The 20554-nt window shown below is 41.2% G+C and overlaps 1 protein-coding gene across 5 annotated transcripts in view; it reads left to right on the forward strand.

Annotated features, from left to right (window-relative positions):
* The window catches only part of plekha7a (pleckstrin homology domain containing, family A member 7a), a 144054-nt gene that overhangs the window by 96361 nt on the left and 27139 nt on the right, over positions 1-20554 (forward strand). For all 5 annotated transcript variants that reach the window (XM_041039214.1, XM_041039215.1, XM_041039216.1 and 2 more), the window contains 16 exons: positions 783-1337; positions 1727-2282; positions 3502-3585; positions 5972-6025; positions 7569-7634; positions 8826-8906; positions 9577-9726; positions 10162-10263; positions 10550-10661; positions 11019-11149; positions 11336-11530; positions 11712-11808; positions 12440-12531; positions 13172-13435; positions 16848-17021; positions 19043-19176. In XM_041039214.1, the coding sequence (XP_040895148.1) occupies positions 783-1337; positions 1727-2282; positions 3502-3585; positions 5972-6025; positions 7569-7634; positions 8826-8906; positions 9577-9726; positions 10162-10263; positions 10550-10661; positions 11019-11149; positions 11336-11530; positions 11712-11808; positions 12440-12531; positions 13172-13435; positions 16848-17021; positions 19043-19176 (2847 nt within the window). The remainder of the gene's footprint in view (positions 1-782; positions 1338-1726; positions 2283-3501; positions 3586-5971; positions 6026-7568; positions 7635-8825; positions 8907-9576; positions 9727-10161; positions 10264-10549; positions 10662-11018; positions 11150-11335; positions 11531-11711; positions 11809-12439; positions 12532-13171; positions 13436-16847; positions 17022-19042; positions 19177-20554) is intronic.

Raw genomic sequence — 20554 nt, forward strand, 5'->3', positions numbered from 1 at the left:
TGCACTTCTTCTTCAAGAGGTTGGTTATTTTAATTTGACAAAATGTGAATGCGTTTTTTTTTACACACATTGAATGCATTGCTAGCAACACAGTATTCTAAAAATGAAAGCCACTGTCTTGAATACCTCATTTAACACAATCTAATTTGGACAGACCAGTCACCATAACACTAATTTACATGTATACTGACTATCTTCCAATACCAGCTGCCGGTAGGGAGCATGCTGTCACCTGAGGCTGTTTAATTCATCTTTGAAAAGTAAAATGTTGTGTGTGCTTCACTGAATTTCAGAGATGTTTTTCTCTAGCCCAAGTGCTTCCTGTCACATGGGATTTCATTAATGTGTTTTTAAAACCTAGCTGTGGTTACAAGGCTTTGCTTGTCATCTGCCCTGCTTTAAGGTGGCTTGTGAGGTGTATTTAGCCCTGTCCTTAAAGTTGGGAATGAGGCTAAAAATTTCCCTTTAATGTGACAGGCATCTAGTTCAAATTCAGTTCAGCACAGCAGAACAAAGAATAAGACCCCTGAAATGGGGGAACATGATGTCCATGGGATATCAGGGAAGTGATCAAACGAAACAGAATTGGTACTTATTGAATAAAAGCCACTGAAATCTTTTGAAAAGTCTGAACTGTCAGTATAAATACTTAGTAGTTAATTATTTTCTAGTTCTCTCAGGAATTAAACTCTTGTTATGTTGAGGAGAAGGTTATGCAAAGTATAAAAGTATAAAAGCCCAGCATTCATCCAGACTTTTCATGTAATCTCTACTCTCCACAGACCATCTGACAAGTTGGACAAGTTGAGCATGTTGCAGCAGCAGGCTGTCCCGCAGGCGAACCACGTTAATCACCACAAGACCAAGACCTTAGACTCTGACACCACCAGACCGATCATCCATGAGGTTCTCCTGGAGCCCATACGCCGCGACGCAGAGGATCGCTGCAGCTTCCACAAAGACTCTCCTGCCACCACCATGTTGGAGCACGCCATAGGAAGCACTGGCCTGGAAATGGACACACACACTTCCCTCCCCTCCAACCCCACACCTTCTGCCCTCCCACAGTCGGACCACGTGTCGGCCTCAGCACCCGTGTCCAGGGTGCCATCCCGAGCACCGTCACGAGCCGCTTCGACACTGCCCTCCAGCGTTTGCACAAGGAACGGCCTCGTCTCCACGCCCAGTCCGATTCTGGAGCCTAACGGGATCGCAGCGGGGACGTACCAGAGGGCCCCAGCACCGTCCCCTGCTGGCACGCAAAAGCAAGTGCAGAGGAGAAGCACTCTGGAGCAAGTGGAACAGTGGGTCAAAGTGCAGAAGTCTGAGCACAAAGGGTAGGTTGCTGCAACAGGCTTTGCTGGAAAAGCTTAATTTGAGTAAAGATAATGACAGGTTATTGTGTCTTATTATTTGAACATACAAATTATTACTTACTTTAATATTTTATATACACACATTATATAATCTGCATCATTACAGACAAATTGAAAAACTTTGAGCTGGTTATCATTAATATATAATATGAACAGTAACTACTGGATTAAAAGCCTATTCATAGCTGAAGAAATCTTATTTGTTAGTTTTAGTCATTATATTTTCTTGCATAATCATTAAATAAATTCAAAGTAAGATTAGATGAGTCTTAAAAAATCCTCTCTGAAATATATAGATATTCTGTTTATTGGGTGTGAAAAAGACATGTCCTGATGCTCCTATTCAACAGCCCCCCATCAAGAGAGAACACCCTCCCACGTCGCACACCACCAACCCAGCACAAGTTCACCTCTGTGGACGCATACCAAACCCTGCCAAAGACTCCTCGGCATAGTCCCCCACCTGCCCGGCTTGGTGAGTACAAGTATGCCCAGGACCGCCTGAGCCACTTCCGCCTCACCCCAGAGCAGAGTGGCCCAGGGTCCAACACCGTCTGGCAGCTGTACGAGTGGCAGCAGCGTCACCAGTTCCGTCACGGCAGCCCCACAGCGCCGCTCTACACCCCGGCCCCAGAGTACCCCTTCGGGCCCCGCGCCCCATCCACTGTGCCTCCCTCCTCCTCAGCTCCCAGATCCGAGGGGCCTACTCGCTGTGTGTCGGTACCACCTTCATCTGCAGACATTCCTCCACCGGGCCCCCCAGCGGGCACCAGCCGTACCCTGTCACCCACACGGAGGCCACATACGCCAGCTGAACGGGTGACAGTCAGGCCCGTGGGTGACAAGTCAGTGGTGGACATCCCCTTCGCTCTTTCCCCACGGAGGACCAAATCTCAGCTGTTCAAGGTAAAATTATGTCTAACAGAAGCGAGAAAAACAAAAATTTCACATTTTCTGCAAACAACAGGAGGTGTAACTAACAGAAACAAGACCCAAATTTTCATTTCAATACCTAATGCTGGTTCAGTTTTACTATATATGAGTCGTCTATGATGCTTCACACCGACATAAAATAGAGACCAGCTTTCTGTGGACACAGACACAGAAAACAATCACAGCAATGACTTTGTATTGTATTTTACCTCCTGTGCAAAGAGAAGTGTCCACTCAATGCTCCAATTTCATTCAAGAAAATCAAGCATTTCTTAATGTTAGCAGACAAGACCGAAGTTTTTGGCATTATATTTACAATTTAGACGTCTGGCTTAGGTTCTTATCTAAGGTGTACACCCAAAGTTCTAGCTCCACTGCACTTAGTCAACTGATAAATAGTCAAATACGAATATTTAATCAAGTTATAATACAAGAAAAGAGAAAGAGAGAAGTAATGTAAAAGACAGACTGATCTATGAAGAACAGGCCCTGTAATGGTAATAGTTATCCCTGATTAGACATATGGATGACGAGTTGATTTCTGTTGTCAGTCCGTTCTGTTGCAGGGATTGTGTGAAATTAATACTATCTTGCCTGTTGTTTGTGCTCTTCCAAAGATTATACCATTAGTTCTTTTTTTTTTCCACTGTCAAATGCAAAATATCAAACAGAAGAGTTTTTCCATCCAGAACAACGTCAGTCATTCTGACAGTGCGCGGCGGATGTTGGAACTGTCCTCCACTGAACAGAGTAATTGTTTTGGTGCTTTGGGGTACAGCAGCAGACAGATCCTTAAGGCATTAAGTCTGTTAAATTGCCTGAACTGTATCAGCAATCAGTCAAGAAGAAACTGTAAATTATATTGAAAATGTAAACGCACAGTGGATTTGTACATTTGTCACATTTATGCAAACTGATGAAAATTAGCAACTCCAGTGGCATTTACGTCTCACTGTTACAATCGAGTTAAAAAACACACATATGCTAATTTAAACCCCCTCCCAGAGATGATATACACTACAGCATTTTGTTATCAAGGTCATGTAAAACGTTTGGTGATATGGAAATTGCCATGTTATGTTGTGATAGACGATTCTTCAGTGCTACGACTAGGTAATTAGATTTTTTAATTTACATTTTTTTTTTAAATTCCAAACAGCGACCATAATATGTGTTGTCTGTGTGTTGTCAGGCTGCAACTATCGAGAGACGGTCAATGCCTCCTTCTGGCTACATCACACACACAGTCAGTGCACCCAGCCTCCATGGCAAAACGGTATGTTTTACAAATAAATACATAAATATATAAGTATATTGCTAGTTTTAACATTTAAACAAACATCATGTCAGGTATGCTTTAATTCACATCACTTTACTTGATATATTATATAGTGATTCTTACCAGCCTGTTGTTGCTATGTGCCTCCCTTTTGTTTCAACACCATTAATCCTCCTTAATTTAGCTGCAGTTCTGCTTGTTCAAATTAGCCATAAGCATTACAATCTGGCTACTAGCACTGTGAGGACAAAATTACTCATTTAAAACAAGAGAAGTTTCACTGAAGCTTGGTGTGGTCAGCATTAAGATTTGCTAGATTTAATGTCCTGTGGTGCCTGACAGCCCGAGGAGCTCACTCTGCTCCTCATTCAGCTTCGCCGGCATCAGGCCAAGATGGCCTCCGCACGCCAGCACACATTAGCCCAGCTCCAACGGCTCAACGGTCCCAAAGAGCCCTTCCACCACAGCCACCTCCTCACTGCTACCACCACTAGCACCAGCCCCCTCCTCAGCTCCGGCCCCTCTCCTGTGTCCCACTTCGGTCATGTGGGCCTCTCAGCTCCCCTAGGCCCTTGCAACACCCAGGTGGGGGTCCCTGCAGCACGCCTGCCTGTCTGCCCCTCATTTTACCAGGGGCTGGTAGAGGTTGCCATTAAACATACTGCAGGGCTGCATTACACCTAAATCAGATCTACCATGGTTATTCTCTTGTTGTTTGTTTCATACATAGATCTCAAATCATAGAATTTCCAACATTTTCTTACTGAGAAACAATTATTTTTGTCCAGTATTCATGACTGCATGGCACTGTAGGTCAGTTTGTCTGTCTGTCTGTCATTCTGTCTGTCCATCACTGGTCCAGAGTGAAATGTGTCAGCAGCTATTTTGATGGCTTTCCATGAACATGAACCCATTCCTCATTCCTGGAGGATAAATTCTACTTGTTTTGGGGATGCCCTCACTCTTTTAATTTGTCCAACAGGACAGGTTATCTTAGTCCTCAGAGGACGAATCCAAATTATGTTTTACTGCCTGGCAGTTGGTCTAGTACCCCCACCAGGTTGGGTTGCCAAGCCTTTTCAGTGAAAACAGATCCCTCCACTGTAACTGTTAAGCAGCTTCTTTGTACATCACAGTGTCCTGCCTACGCCAATCATCCAGCACCGTCTCGTCTCTGGGTGCAGCATAATTGGGATCTCAAATTAGGAACACATCAAAATTCATACCCAGCACTTTTTGCAGCCTAATAGCAAATAAAAATATGAAAATTATAACCTTTAAATTCAAAACTGCTCTGACATGCCTGTCAAATCTAAAAACCACTATGTGTAGACTTTATAATTTTCACTGAAGCCCCCCCACTGACTCCCATCATCCCAGCCCTTACACCACAACCACCTCCAGAACTAGTGGATCTGACAAACACTGAACTGAAAAAGCAACACTAAGACTTCACAGGTTTAAGATGCTATAATCACATAAAAGTTCAATACAAATTCAGTTTAGTGTTTTCCATTCAGCAGACTTACTGAATAGCATTCCTAACATAGCATCTCCTCCATTCACATCCAGAATCACTCTTAGGCCAGACCTGTAACTCCCAGCTAACCCTGTAGTTGGTAGTGCGCAACTGTAAATACATGTATACATGTGAAATAGTGCTGAATAATAACCTATCCCTGGATATAGATAAAGACCACCCAAAACACAAAAGTTAAAACAACAGCTGCCTCAACACCTGGTCGCAGTATATTAGTGGCAACCTCTAACCAGAAGCTCCTGTGCTTTAGTGGTGTGACGTCGGGCATGGTTAATCTGTGAGCGCTGGCCTGGCTGCCGCCATAGAATCATCCACCTCTTTTCCATGTGCTGTTTTTGGCTGGTCCGTTTCCATACCACGCTTCCAGTGACACTGTCTATAGCATGTTGTGCTGCTAACTTTTTAACATCCAAAAAGCCATCCCATGCTTTGGCTAACTGGCTGTGGATGTGATGGTCAGTTTGGTCGTCTGATTGGTAAATCTCTCATTGCCGGTCGTACTTGAGTTTGTTTTTTTTGTTGAGTGATGTGAGCTGAATTCAAAACTGAATTCAGTGAAGTTTCAGGATCTGCTGCTTCTAATGGATCTGGTTTGTGCTGGTCTTCTGTTTGTTGCAGTAGGAGCACCTAAGCATCTCTGATCATAAGATAAATACCTGACTGTATTTGTGAATGCTGTGATGCATGTTAGCACAGACACATATCAGCAGTCAACACACAAATCTTTCTACAGATAAATTATCAGTGATGCATCTGTAGATTCAGGTGACTCAGATAGTGAATTATATAAATTACAGCTAACACAAATCAAAAGTCCACACTGACATGCCTCTCACCTTCTAGGCTGATGACACCTATATGCAGCTGAAGAAGGACTTGGAGTATCTGGACCTAAAGGTGAGATATGGAGATGGGCAGAGTTTATCCCCTGATCCCTGTTACTTACTTTAACTTCTCTTTTTCTTTAGTTCAAGTGTTTTTTTTTCTTCTGATTTGAAATGTCTCCAGCTCAAATTAACGCACTTGGTGTTTCTTATATTGACAACCACTTGTATGGCTCTGGCCCATGTTGAACTGTTGACCCAAAACATTAGTGTGTTGCAGCTACAAATGGAGATGTTCAGGCGTCTGTGCGGGACAAACTATCCCCACATTCTTGCAGTGATCTTCTAACTCTTGACTGGTTTTAGAAGCATCTCACAAAAGCAGCCGCCATTTTGTGACTGCGGCTCTATGTCTTTGTGATTTTCAACTCCCAGATCAGAGCTCTAGAGCCCCTGATCCTCGCAGTTCACAGTTTACTACTGCACTGCACTGCTGGGCCACTCAGGCCTCTAATGAACGTAAGCTCTATGTGTATGTCTGTGTGTGTGTGTGTGTGTGTGTGTGTGTGTGTGTGTGTGTGTCTGTGTCTGTGTCTGTATGCAGAATATGTACTACAAAAAAGTATTATGTATTGTAGTGTGTCTGTGACTGTGTGTGTGTGTACATTTATGCTCGTGCATGTTTCAGCAGTGTTCAGAATAGGGACGCATGTGTGTAGTCTGTATGTGAGTGTGTGTGTGTGTGTGTATGTGTGTGTGTGTGTTCATGTGTTTAGAGAGCCTGTGTTCTAGAAAGACCATCCCATTGCTTACAGCACCACATTCACAGCTTGGCATCAAATATCACGTGACCTTTGACCTGTCCACCCCCCTCCCATGTGGCGATGTTGACGATGCTGTCGAATAGCAGGCATGGGATGGCTCGGCAGTGCATGTGTTGTGGCTGTGGCTGTGGCCCGGTGGTTGAAAAGCCAGCTGCTTCTACCATCGTCTCTGAAACGCTGCACCTCCTTGGCACTAACACAGGGCTCTACTGTGTCACGTTTTTACTTTTCTCCAAAAAGGAGCACATCATTTCCAAGCACAAGAAAGAGCTGTTATCAGTGAAATTTGTTGATTTTCACATTGTCGGATTTGCACATGTGCTCTATTTTAATGTTTTTCAAACTAACATGAGTGTTTCAGGAGGTTATTCTCGCACTGTAGAACCCCAATGAAGCTCAAAGTGAGCACCTGAACTCAAACAGTCCATTTTGTGTTCCTAAAACAAATATTTTCCCATTCAGAAAAAAATACTGCAACTTTTTTGAATGGAGGGGACATTGTGAATAGATGTGTTATGGATAAGTAATTTCGTGCAGGGCTTCAAAGAGTCCATAGCCATTGTGTTCCTCATGGCAAGAGCTGACTTTGTGTGCCAAAACTCACTCATACTGTCATGTACATGAGGCCAAGAGAACGTGTCACTTGTAGTCTGTCTCAGCCTCAGCCTCGTAATAGTTTGTAGCTAGTCTCTGTGTTCTGTATTTCCTTTATTTCAGCACTAATGGAGTACCACTGCCACTTTGTTTTACTGTATAACTAACACCGGGAAATGTTCATTTTCCAATTTCCAGGTCACTGGAAGTCAGACGCTGAAGGAGTCAGGGAAACCTGTCAAGGTTGCAGAAAGTGATGTGGACGTATGTACAAGCTTAACACCCTTTTACAGTATCAGCTGCGTTAACTACAATCCAGTTCCACTTTTGACATAAGGGAAATATGTCAATATCTTATGATTTTCTAGTACTGTAAGCATGCATATTTACATGAAGTTTTTCCCTATGTTTGCTGTTGTTTATGATTAAAATAACTAACTCATAGGATTGTTCAGCCTTGTTCGGTTACACTCTCTGAGTTCTTTCTCGTTCTGTTTTGTTCCTTTGCAGACAAGAGAACATAAAATTCTAGTTTGTGTAGGGGGACTGCTGCTGTTCAGTGGGGAAAAAAGTCTGGGTAATTAAGTCTAAACAAAATATGAATCTTGTGGTAAAAGTGTGGGAGAATGTGGTAAGCTTTTACTCTTAGCTTTAAGGGGGAAGCACCAAGCAGAGAGTGTTACTAGGTAAATGCCATAACTCTTTCAGTTTGAAATCCAAACAGTTCCCTGCAGCTTTTCCAACAGTCTTGTTTTCTCTTACGAAAGTATTTCTCAATATAAGCTTCATACACGACTGTTTAAACAATTTATGAGCGCATTGTCTGCGATGAATATTTGATTAGATCCAACAACAACATCACCACGGAGACAACAACAGGATTAATAATTTATTTGATGGAGTATAAAAACTAGCATAGAGAGTAAAAATGTATATGGATAAGCACTTTGTTCACATCAAACTGTTCAGTCACAACCTTATTACATGAATGTTGTGTTGTTTAATCGGGGATTAATTAGCAAGGCTCAGAGCCTCCATGACACTGTAATTAAAGGTGTCAGGTGGGTCGCACCCACTTTGTCTAATGGGCTCACTCACAGTAATTACACCTGAGCGAGTCCAGGGGAGCCAGGAAACTATGAATATTTAGTGTTACAAACCTGCATGCCTGCACTCAGACTTTAAAAAGGAAATATGTAAACATTTACACAAACACATGGACACACACATCACTACCTAAGCTCGCACAATCATACATCCAGGTACACAAAGAAGCGCACATACACGTTTATCTACAGCGGCAGTGACAAGGGGAAGTTGTAATTACGTAAATGGGCCACTTAATTATCAGAGGTCAAAACATAGACACACACTTTGGTGAGCGCTCGAGAGGAATTTCTTTCCATGTCCCCTCTCTTTCACCCCACCTACTCAGCTCTGTGTCTCCCCCTGCAGGTGAAGTTAAGCAGGTTATGTGAGCAGGACAAGATCCTGAAAGATCTGGAGGCGAGGATCAGTTCCCTGAAGGAGGACAAGGTACACACTCTGCTAGTGGTATTGTATACAGGCTCAATGAAACATGACACATTCTACCAGGTGACCTCAGCTGGTTTGACGAGTCAACAGGCAAACATGTTGGAACATTAGAAGAAATATATTACATAATGGTGCCACATTCAAGGACTAGACTTACCTTACTGCTATCAATTGAGCTACAATGGAGTTTAATAATAGAGAGTGATTCAGTTGACAGAGCGCAGATAGCAGTTCACATCGGATTTCACTGTCAGTCCCTCAGAATCAAAGTGGATGTCTTTCTAGATTTAACGTTCACAGTGATACAGAGGAAATTCCATTATAGAAGAGGCAGGGATATTCATTTCTCAGACACTCAATTGCTTGACTGGTTTAGCTGTTATCACTGTTACACACAGACTGATGGCACTAAGTTTATGCCTGGGATGCTGAACAGACCAAAAAAGTAAATTACAATATAGTATATTATGCTTGCAGTCCTGGAATGAAACACTAATCATATGCAGCCTTGAAGCATATTCCAAAGAAGTTGACTGATGATTGACTGTAGAAACATGCTGCCCTCTGGAGGCATTTTGGGAAACCTGTTACCTGCTGAATAGTCATTTTCCAGAGCAATAAGTGAAGCAGTTCTGAGTTGCTTTGGTTGACCTCATGCTCACCCCTTCAGGACAAACTGGAGAGCGTACTAGATGTGTCCCACCAGCAGATGGAGCAGTTCCAGGAGCAGCCGGCCCACGTCCACAAGATCGCCTATCAGCAGAGGCTGCTACAGGAAGATCTGGTCGCCATCAGGGCCCAAATATCACGCCTCTCCACGGTTTGTATGCCCACTGTTTGTTTATCTTTACTTTTTATTTCCCTGAATATATAGATTAGAGGAATATGGTAAACTCATACGCATATACAGTGCCCCACGTATATGCTTTATCACACTAGAGCAAATTCATGCAAAATCTCATATGATGTGATCAAATTTATGTGTTTACATCAGATAAAAACATGATAATATTGAATTATTGCCCAACACTAGTACAACAGACCATAGAAAGTATAAGCATGTTTTTTATAGTTGTTTTTTGTGTGCATGTGTCCTTGTGTGCAGTTATCTGTACCGGAGCCTGTAATTGCGTTTGTGTGTACAAATAAAGAACTATATAAGCACATCAGTTTATACACATGTATCTGGCAGACTGTATACCCTAACACTCAAGTGTATGTGTAACAGGCTTTGTGTGTTTTGTGTGTGATGCAGGAGATGGCACATGCTTGGGAGGAGTACAGCAGGCTGGAGAGATCAGTGGAGCAGCTGAGGACAGCGCTGCACAAACATATGAACCACAGCGCCACCCCTCAGGTGAGACCTGATTCTGCAGCTATGAGCAGGTTCATCCCCTAAGCTGCCAGCACTGGTTTTTCAGTTACAGCATTTGTCTTTTCATATAGGCTGGGTTTTGTGTATAGTATCTGAGGCTTCTGTGGCTGTGACAGTCTGTATTTAGTTTGTCTTACAGTTCATATGTCAAAAGCACTTTTTTTTCAAACTGTTTACAGGCCATTTTTTATAAAACCAAGTTGATCAAAGCCAGAAGTGAAAGCTTTGAATAACAGGTGAATGTTTGCGGCCATGTGTCAAACTTTAGCAAGAGAAAGCTGAGATGAAGCGCGAGCTGTGGAGGATCGAAGATGTGATGGCGGGACTGAGCGCCAGCAAAGCCAACTACAAGATCACCATCGACTCTGTCCAGAACCCAGGTGGGAAGACCGCAGCAGCCCAGCAGTTGTTATTGGCAAAAGCCACTGACAGTGTTTTTTTTTTCTTTACACATTCCTTTTGTATTGTCTGTGGTTACACTTATTTTTATCTTAGTTTAAAAAATCTACCTCTAGGAATCAGGTTTAATGAGTACTGTACAAAAGAACTTGCAGATGAACCTTGAAAATGTCAGTTGTCTAGCTTTTGGCTGCATTTGTTGAAATCTGTGTCTAGGTGTCTGTTTTTCTTCTCTTCTCAGAAATGTAAATATCATTCCTAACCGTAAACCAACGTAAAAAAAAAAACCCTGCTAACATTTAATATCAAAAACTTGATTACTCTGTGTTCTCCACCAGAGAGGAAATTAGTGCCTTCGGTGTCGGACCCGGCCGTGCCTTCTCATAGCACAGAGGTCCAGCCTCCTCCTCGCAGCTCCATCCCCAGCATCCTCTCCCATACTTTGCCTCACAGCACTGTGCCAAAGTGGGTGAGTGTCACCCCTCTGCCTGTAAAAGCGGCAATGTTGACTTCATATTAAATTTCAGGAATTACTGCTGTATTTAATTTGATTGTGTTTTAAGAGCTGTGCATCAGAAAAAGGTTCATTGGTGATTCAGCACTACTTACTGTAATTCTAAAATGCGAAATCCATTCGTGCGTGGTTACCATCCAGGCAGAGGACAGCGCCCCACCCCGGCCACCACTGCCCCGCCTCTATGACTACGAAGAGACGCCCCCTGTGGTTCCTCCTCTCCCCAAAGAGGCATCGGTTATCCGCCATACATCGGTGCGTGGACTGAAACGCCAATCGGATGAGAGGAAGAGGGACAGGGAGAGCGGGCAGTGTGTTGTCAATGGAGACTGTAAGGTATGTTTGTTTTAATCTTAAATTGCAGACTTTTTTTCTCTACAGGTTTAGAAATCTAATCTTGGGTTTGGTGTTTTGGATTCATCTTTCTTTACTACTCCTTCTTCAGCCAAAGACCATTAAAAGACCTAACTTTACAAGCTGCTTCTACAACTTCCTGTCTAACCTTTTCTGCTTTCAGGCTGACTTGCGATCATACTTGAGTGAACCAGAGCTGCCAGGAGTAAGTCACCACAACACCGGGTCTGACGTTGACTACCAGTATTTCCCAGGCAAAGGTATCTGGACAGTAACCTGAAATAAATATATTGCACATTTCTCCTTCTTCTGTATTGGAATTTGTTTGATTCTGATTTTAATTTTTCTCACACACTGTGTTGTTGTAAACAATGGGAGTGTGAGGAAATTAGCTTTCAGAAAAATTTGAATACATTTATTAAAACTTAAATATGCATTGATAAGTGTATCTGTGTTCAGGAAGACACACATTTTCACTAGAAATCCATCTCTTCAGACTTGAGGGTTCACCAGTTACACTTCTGCCTCAGTAACTGAATTTATTATCACCCATAAGAGAAGCCAAATGTTTTCACCATCTGGAATGTTAGAAAAATGTTTTTAAATTGGGAGACATTGTTTTATAAAATTAATAATCACTTTTTATAAATATGCAATTAAGTTAAGGTAATTATTGTTCCAGTGTTGAGACATAGTGAGCAGGATTTCTAACCATTTGTGGGGGGTTTTTTTGGCTAATTTGTATTTTTTCCCTTTGAGATTTTTTTAATTTATTTTTTCTTTTTGCATTATTACTATGTTTTCATTGTACGAACTTACTGATTTTTCCATTATGCAAATGAAACACAACCAAACTGTGCTGCTTCTTTTCACATTGTTGTTTCCAACTAGGTCTGGTAGGGTCCTCATCTCAACTGAACCAGTCCAACTCCATCTCGTCCTACGTCACCCTAAGGAGAGGCCCCGGGAGCTCAGCAGCCAGGGTGAGTCAAAACAAGAAAGATGGAGGTGTCTGCCAATACCTGGGATCAGCTGGAGAAACTCGGTGTTTGTACAGGTCCTATCTTTTTAGGAATTCAGTTTCAATTTTATCTTTAATGGGAAGTTTAAGATTTCAGATGTGAAGCTTAATGACACTGAATGATTCAGAATAACATACAGAACCAAGGGCAATATCCAGGTGTTATAGACAATACAATACCTGATCATAAATACATAGACAATCGAGAGAGAGAGAATATTTTTTGATATATGCAGTGCAGATATTAGATGCAGGCTGCATTTGATGTGAAGGTTGTAGACTTTCTGTGTGAGTGATGGCAACAGATAGTCTTTGTAACTGTATCCAGGAAAAATAAGCCAAGTTTTTAGTGTTTAGATCTGTCGCTTTCATTATTGCTGTTTCCCATTTCTCTCTTATCATTTTGTTTCCGCTTGTCTTCCATTACACTACTTCGCTGTTCATATTCCTCTGTCTTTCATCCTTCTTTGTTATTTCTGCCTGATATTCATCTTCAAATGCCTGCATTTCATCATAAGCTCCCCATCAATCCCACTCTCTCGTTTTCACCCTGACGTTGTTCCAATTCCCCCTGTTTCTTTCCTCCTTCCCTGTCTCACCAGGAGAGACCTAAGAGTGCCTTGGAGCGTCTGTCATCACCTACAGAGGCCCTGCAACTCCCAAGCAGCCAGTCTCGAGGCCGAATGACTGCGGAGGAGCAGCTGGAACGGATGAAGCGCCACCAGAAGGCGCTGGTTCGTGAGCGTAAGAGGAACCTCAGCCAGGGGGAACGCTCCTGCACAGGCCTCTCCACCTCCACCAACACCACACAGCGCTCCTCCTCTTCCTCCAGGCTGCCCTCCAGCACCTCTGATCCTCCAGCCTCCGTACGTTACCCCCCACCCCCGCGCAGCAGCAGCAGACACAGGGAGCACAACCTTCACCATCACTGCTGCTATGCCACCCTCCAGCCCCCAGCCACATAATAACCTTGCAGGAATGCTAACACACTAGCACTCTCTGCTGTGTAACCAGTGGTTGTTGACATTAGCCGCTAGCACTAACAAGCTAAAGGGCAGGACTGGCTACAGCTGGCTAGCTAGCTTGGTTGACGCTTTAAGAACAATGGGAGACAAAGTGATAACAGAGGATTGAGGGTAATGCTTGGCTAGTGTTGGACTGGGACAGAGTCGCACCCTGTTTATTTTTTTAAAGGTTCAGGGGTTAAAGTGAACCTTGTTACCACTGCCCCCTGGTGGGACCTCACTGACGCAATTCTGAATGTAAATCCATTGAGAAAAGGAGGGAATAGAAGGCATCACTCTGCCTTCCTTTCTCTGCTTTTATCACCAGAACGTAGAGAGAAGAGCCCATTTATGTACATCTACATACCGTGTACTTGTACACTTTTATTTATTTACTGAGGGATATTTTCAGTATACAGTTGTACAGTTATATTTTGTAGAGCTTTGGTATATAGAGCATATAGGGGAGTAGGGGAAATGTTGGATAAAGAAAAAAAGTTTTCAGGTTGATGAAAGAATTGAAGAAAGAGGCAATGCTAGTGGCACAAATCATGATCACACCTCCCTGCTTTCTTTTCTTCAGATGTAATCCAAGTGCCTTGTTTTGCTGATGATCCTTTTGCCTTTGTCCCAAATTTACCTCCTTAATCAACATTTTAGTTAATCATGGTTTGTTTAAAGCATAATTAAGTCAGGAAGATGTTGGGACAGTGCTGGTTTTGACCCCTTAAGTACTACTTTGACATTTAAACTAGAGCTAGCTCACAGCTAGCTGTGCCCCTTGGTTTCAGTGAGGAATGCTAACAATGCTAACATGCCTGGGTGATGGAAAGTAATACAATAACATTCAAAAAGTCTTCCGCTAAGATAGCCTGACTTATAGAAACTACCAGATTGGTATAATAATTACAGGTTACACACTCGTAACCAGACTGCTGTGAGAGCTGCCTGTAATCAAATTACATTTCCCATAAATCCTTGATATTGAATTTCCCTGTTACAGTGAGCAATATGTAGTTTGTGATCTTGGTCCGCTACTTTTCACCTCTTTTTAGTGCATATAACCATAAACGCCAGAACATATTTTATCAAATCCACCAGCATAAAACATTTTTACACCATTTTATATTTGAATTAACATCCTCATTAATGCAGCCTTTTCTTGTATTCACTACAAGGTTATTTTTATCGTTTTACAGTGGTTGATAATTACATTGCCGCAATTAAAGTTGGGAAGAGAAGCTGTACTCTTATCTGGGTACTTTTACATGGCCTATGCTGTGCAGTTTTATGCATCATAAATATACCGGACAGATTTACGCAACTGGACTGAAATGCAATAAAAAAATGAAAAATAAAAAAAGTATGAACAAGGAGCAGACATCTTTGTCCTGGGAAATATGTGTAGAAAGTCACTCATGCAAGGTTTGACTGCTTTGCATTAAACTGATTTTAGGCAGTTACCCAAAGAAATATCCTTTATCAATGTGTCATTTTTAGATTCATCTTTTTGTCAGTAATGTTGCTGAAAATGAAAATCAAAAATGGAAAACAATTGTTTTATGAGACTAACCAGGAGATATTCAGTTCACAATTATCCAAATGGAGAAGCAAAAACCTGCAAGTCTTATCAATCAATCAAATAATTTTTGCAGCACTATAAATGTAGAAAATAGTGTTGAAAATCCATGTGCGTGTCGTAATCCAGTTTTGGTTTTCCACGACGCTGCTGTCTGCTTCTTGTTTTTCAGACAAGTATTAATCTGGAAAGCTTTTCCGCCGCATTGCTTTTATCCCTCCACAGCTACCTACAATATATCAGATCAAAGAGAAAAATAGCTACAGGAGGTTGCTCAGCTGAAGAGTAGAATTATAGTAGAGAACTTAGAGAAACGAACAGCTAATCACTACCTAATTCTGTGTAACTGAGAAGCAGCGCACAGCTCTTTTTCCCTTTTTTTTTCTATCATGTAGAGATTTGCACTTGACAATAAAGAGTTTCTTGCTTCTGAACCTCCTCTTGGCTGTGTTCTTCCTAATCCGGTGGGGGTTTGATGAATCTGTGTCTGCATGGTTCTCTTTCTCTCTGTCCTCTCTTTTTTTCCCTGTGTGCAATTGATTCTCCTGAGCACAACAAGGCATGGGATGCAGTGTTTCCCACAGCATGTGAATACACCAACAGATCAGACCCTACCGCAGGCTACTGGAGTGGGAATGATGCATGCATGGCTTTGATGCTCATTGGATGGATACTCACCAAGTACCCCTCACCACACACAAACACACACACTCACACGAAGAGCTCATCAGTCAAGAGGCAGAGCATTTTTATAGATGTAAATGTGCTGGTGTACATTGGGGAGGAGGATGTGGTACGGGTATGATTACAGCCTCCAGAAACACAGACTAATCATCGGCCCAGGTCCCTTCTGTGGTAATGATACTAAAGATCATCATCCTTTCAAATCCCTGGATAAAGTTTTTGCTCTAATTATTCCTGGTTGCTTTGAAATGTTAAATTTATATTTGTCTCCCTCTACCTGAGGCACGACTCACTGCAGCAACATTAAACCAGAGAGCCTATAGCATTTCTGTGTGTAGCATTTTTATACACCAATACATGGTAAAAATGAAGAAGACCCTCTTTATTTTACAAAAGTGCAACTGACAATGCTAATTATACCATATCCCTATAAACCCCCTGCTCACAGCAGTTGTACCTACCCAACTTCGTCCTGTCTGCTACTGCTCCGAATGGGTTTGCCTTTTCTTTCACTTTTTGTTGTCTTTTTATTAACTTTCACTGATCTATAAAATACTGAGGCTTCATGGTATGGAATGGTAAAAGTGCTCAAGCTGACTCCTTCAAATCGCCTGGTTTGTCTGATCAACAGTTCAAAATCCAAAAATCAGAAATTTACTATAATAGAGGCTGGAACTAGTGACTTCTTAGCATTTTTCCATAAAATATTACGTTCAAAATTGTTGCAGATTTATTTACTATTACTCAAATAACTGATTAATCGACTCATATTAAATGTAAAATATGAGATAGACATAGAATACATACAACTGGTTAATTAATCGCAATAATAATAATAATAGCTCGACATCCATTTTCTATTAACATTAAACCTTTTAAACAAACGTCCAGTAACAATGATGCTTTGTGGTGAATATACTTTTCTTAAAGATCACATCTAATACTGATACCAGCATCTATTTTTCACAGTCGTCTGGTTAGCAGTGTAATCTGAACTCTTGCCCTTTCTAGGTGTTTGACTGGGAGGAAGAGCGATGGGAGGCAGAGGTTCAGAGCAACGAAGGATGGAACCAAGCGAAGGGGAGAGGAAGGATCCAGTCTGATGAGTGGGTGACGGTGACGGCCACACACATACGAGAGGTGGATGTTGAGCCGCTTGACTACGACCTGGATATCAGCCGAGAGGTAAACACACATCTGACTGTTCCAGTCAAGAAAAATAAAAAGTGCAGGTGATTTTAGAAGCAGACGTTCAGTGAGGAAGTCATATGATCAAAGATGCAGAAAGATGATAATCCTCTGATACTTCTACTGTTGTGGTTCATCAGGTTCAGAAGGGGTTTGCTGTGTAGGTCAGGTTTTTGGTACAGGCTTCCATTGCTTTGATCAATCACCAGCGTTTTTTTCCAGAACCAGTATGTGGTCTGCTCAGAACTTTGTACTCACTTTGGTATAAAAACAACCACATTCCATCACTTTAAAGTTTATATACTTAAATATCTTCATACAATGCCAGTTAAATTTATTTGAAACCCAGTACAAAGTATAATTTTCAGAATGAGAAGTTAGATATATAAGGGGGGAAATAGCTAGTTTCGCTGTTCATACAGTAAATTCTTTCCTGACTCCATTTTGATGGAAGTTCATGTCTTGATTTGATTTTGATTTCATGCTAGATGTTTTTTTCACAGGCTCAGCTCCTGTGTATTAATGTAATAATAAAATCTGAGAGAGCATTCTTCACTGTCAACAAGGAAATGACTTTATACCAGTTGTATGTCTCCACTGGAAACGCTTACAAGAAAATTACAAATTTTGGTGTAGCATCCAATACAACATGCCTTGCCTTAAACTAGTGATCATCAACTGGCGGCTCGCAGGCTACATCCGCCCCCCCAGCACATTATTACAATCAGAAAATATGAGGGAGAGAAAATAGGTAGAGTTCAAACATGAATCTAGCTATTAAAATGACACAAAAACTACTGAAATTGAGCCAATTTAGCAGGAATGACAACCTTTAATCCTCTGTGTAGAAATTCACATCTGCTAATCAGCGAGGAGTTCGAGCAGCTTTGGGCACTGAGCTGTCAGCCGACGACTGTGCAACACTAAAACAAATCTTCCTTTTATATAACTGAAGTGTTGTTTGTGACTTATTCTGTCTATGTTTAAGAATGAGGACAAATTGGTTGTTCTGTTTGTTCATGTCATTTTATTTTTTCACATGACGAATCGTCTTCAAACATTGAACATGTTTTTTTCCCACAAAGCTGTTGTTTTATACGTTTTTTTCCTTCGACTTCAAATAACCTATCAAAGTTTTCAGTCAAAAAAGAAAAACAAGAAAAGATATTTAACCCCGAAGAAATCTAAAAAAAACGAAAGTTGCCATAAATGTCGCTCTGTAGCAAATATGACAACAATAAGCCTGTGATTAAATAATAAATCCGAAAATAAAACAACGAGGCTCCAATACTCAAAACGCACTCTGGGTTAATGGCAGAAATTACATTTGCTCTCGGACACCAACTTCTTCACGTCAGGCTTGACAGCTGTCAGGTTTATGCGCAAACGGTCCTCCAAAGACTGGTTTGACAGGTAGTTCATGTTTTAATAGAGTTCATCTTTGAAAACACAGATTTGCTCGTATAGGCTGAACCAAACATGGTGAGCACGCAGATAGCCAATGCCTTAAGTGTGCTGTAGTCTTGACGGGACATGCCAGCTGTCAGCACCACAGAGAAGATCAGCAAGCTTGCTCTGAACAGTGGCCTCGTCCAACACAATCACCTTCCACGCATTAGCAGAAAAATGTCTACCTGGGCTGATAGTGAAAGGGTGACGAACAAACCCAGCTGTGATGATGAATTTCTGCATCCTCTCTGCGACGTGCCTACGACCCGTTGTCAGCAGCGTGTTAAAATGCAGCAGCCTCTCAGATATAAAATCCGTGTGGAACAATTAGCTCTTTTTCCCAAAAGAATCCAGTTGTGGGTGGTGGAAGTATAGGTGATGGAGACTGATCTTTAAAACTACATACATTTTGGAGCAGGATTAAAATATCAAAACAAATATGTGCTGGTCAAATCAAAGCATGTATGTATGTACACTATGTAAATAGCTATGAAGAAACAGTTGATGACCCCTGCCTTAAACCATGGAACCTCAGTATAAGACTAACTACGTGTCTCTCCCATATGCAGCTGTCCAAACCGCAAAAAGTTCCCATCCCAGAGCGCTACATAGAGTCTGACCCTGATGAGCCCGCAAGTCCAGAGGAACTGGAGAAACGCTCCCGCCGAGCACAACGCATTAAGAACCTCCTTGCCAAATCCAGGTAGACAACACTCAAAAAATGTTTAACTGATGTTTAACTTTTTTTGGCCTATTTTGAAGCCTTAGTATACTATGACATTTTTAACGACATTTTGAGGCCATACTACAGTATGACTATTTTTGGTCAGTTTTGACGCCTTACTATACTATGACATTTTGATGCCTTACTATATAATGACGTTTTTTGGCACATTTTGAGGCCATACTACAGTATGACTATTTTTGGCCCATTTTGAAGCCTTACTATACTATGAAGTTTTTAATGACATTTTGAGGTCATACTAAAGTATGACTTTTTTTGGACGATTTTGATGCCTTACTATATAATGATGTTTTTTGGCACATTTTGAGGTCATACCAAAGTATGACTTTTTTTGGCCGATTTTGACGCTTTACTATACTATGACGTTTTTTATGACATTTCGAGGCCAAAAATTTTTTTTGACTTTTTTTGGCTGATTTTGACGCCTTACTATAGCAAGAGGTTTTTTGGCATACTTTTAGGCCGTTCTATAGTATGACTTTTTTGGCCTATTTTGAGGCCATACTAAAGTATGACTATTTTTGGCCCATTTTGAAGCCTTACTATACTATGAAGTTTTTAATGACATTTTGAGGTCATACTAAAGTATGACTTTTTTTGTCGATTTTGACGCCTTACTATACTATGACTTTTTTTATGACATTTTGAGGCCTTACTAAAATATGACTTTTTTGTGGCCCATTTTGAAGCGTTACTATACTATGACGTTTTTTATGACATTTTGAGGCTGTACTAAAGTATGACTTTTTTTGGCCGATTTTGATGCCTTACTATATAATGACGTTTTTTGGCACATTTTGAGGTCATACTAAAGTATGACTTTTTTTGGCCGATTTTGACGCCTTACTATACTATGACGTTTTTTATGACATTTTGAGGTCATACAAAAATATGACTTTTTTTTGGCCGATTTTGATGCCTTACTATATAATGACGTTTTTTGGCACATTTTGACGCCTTACTATACTATGACTTTTTTTATGACATTTTGAGGCCTTACTAAAATATGACTTTTTTGTGGCCCATTTTGAAGCCTTACTATACTATGACGTTTTTTATGACATTTTGAGGCCAAAAAATTTTTTGACTTTTTTTTGGCTGATTTTGACGCCTTACTATACTATGACGTTTTTTATGACATTTTGAGGTCATACAAAAGTATGACTTTTTTTGGCACATTTTGAGGTCATGCTAAAGTATGACTTTTTTTGGCCGATTTTGACGCCTTACTATACTATGACGTTTTTTATGATATTTTGAGACCGAAAAAATTTTGACTTTTTTTGGCAGATTTTGACGCTTTACTATACTATGACGTTTTTTTATGACATTTTGA

This window comes from Toxotes jaculatrix, chromosome 5 (genome assembly GCF_017976425.1).
Source record: "Toxotes jaculatrix isolate fToxJac2 chromosome 5, fToxJac2.pri, whole genome shotgun sequence".
In the NCBI taxonomy this organism is placed as follows: domain Eukaryota; kingdom Metazoa; phylum Chordata; class Actinopteri; family Toxotidae; genus Toxotes; species Toxotes jaculatrix.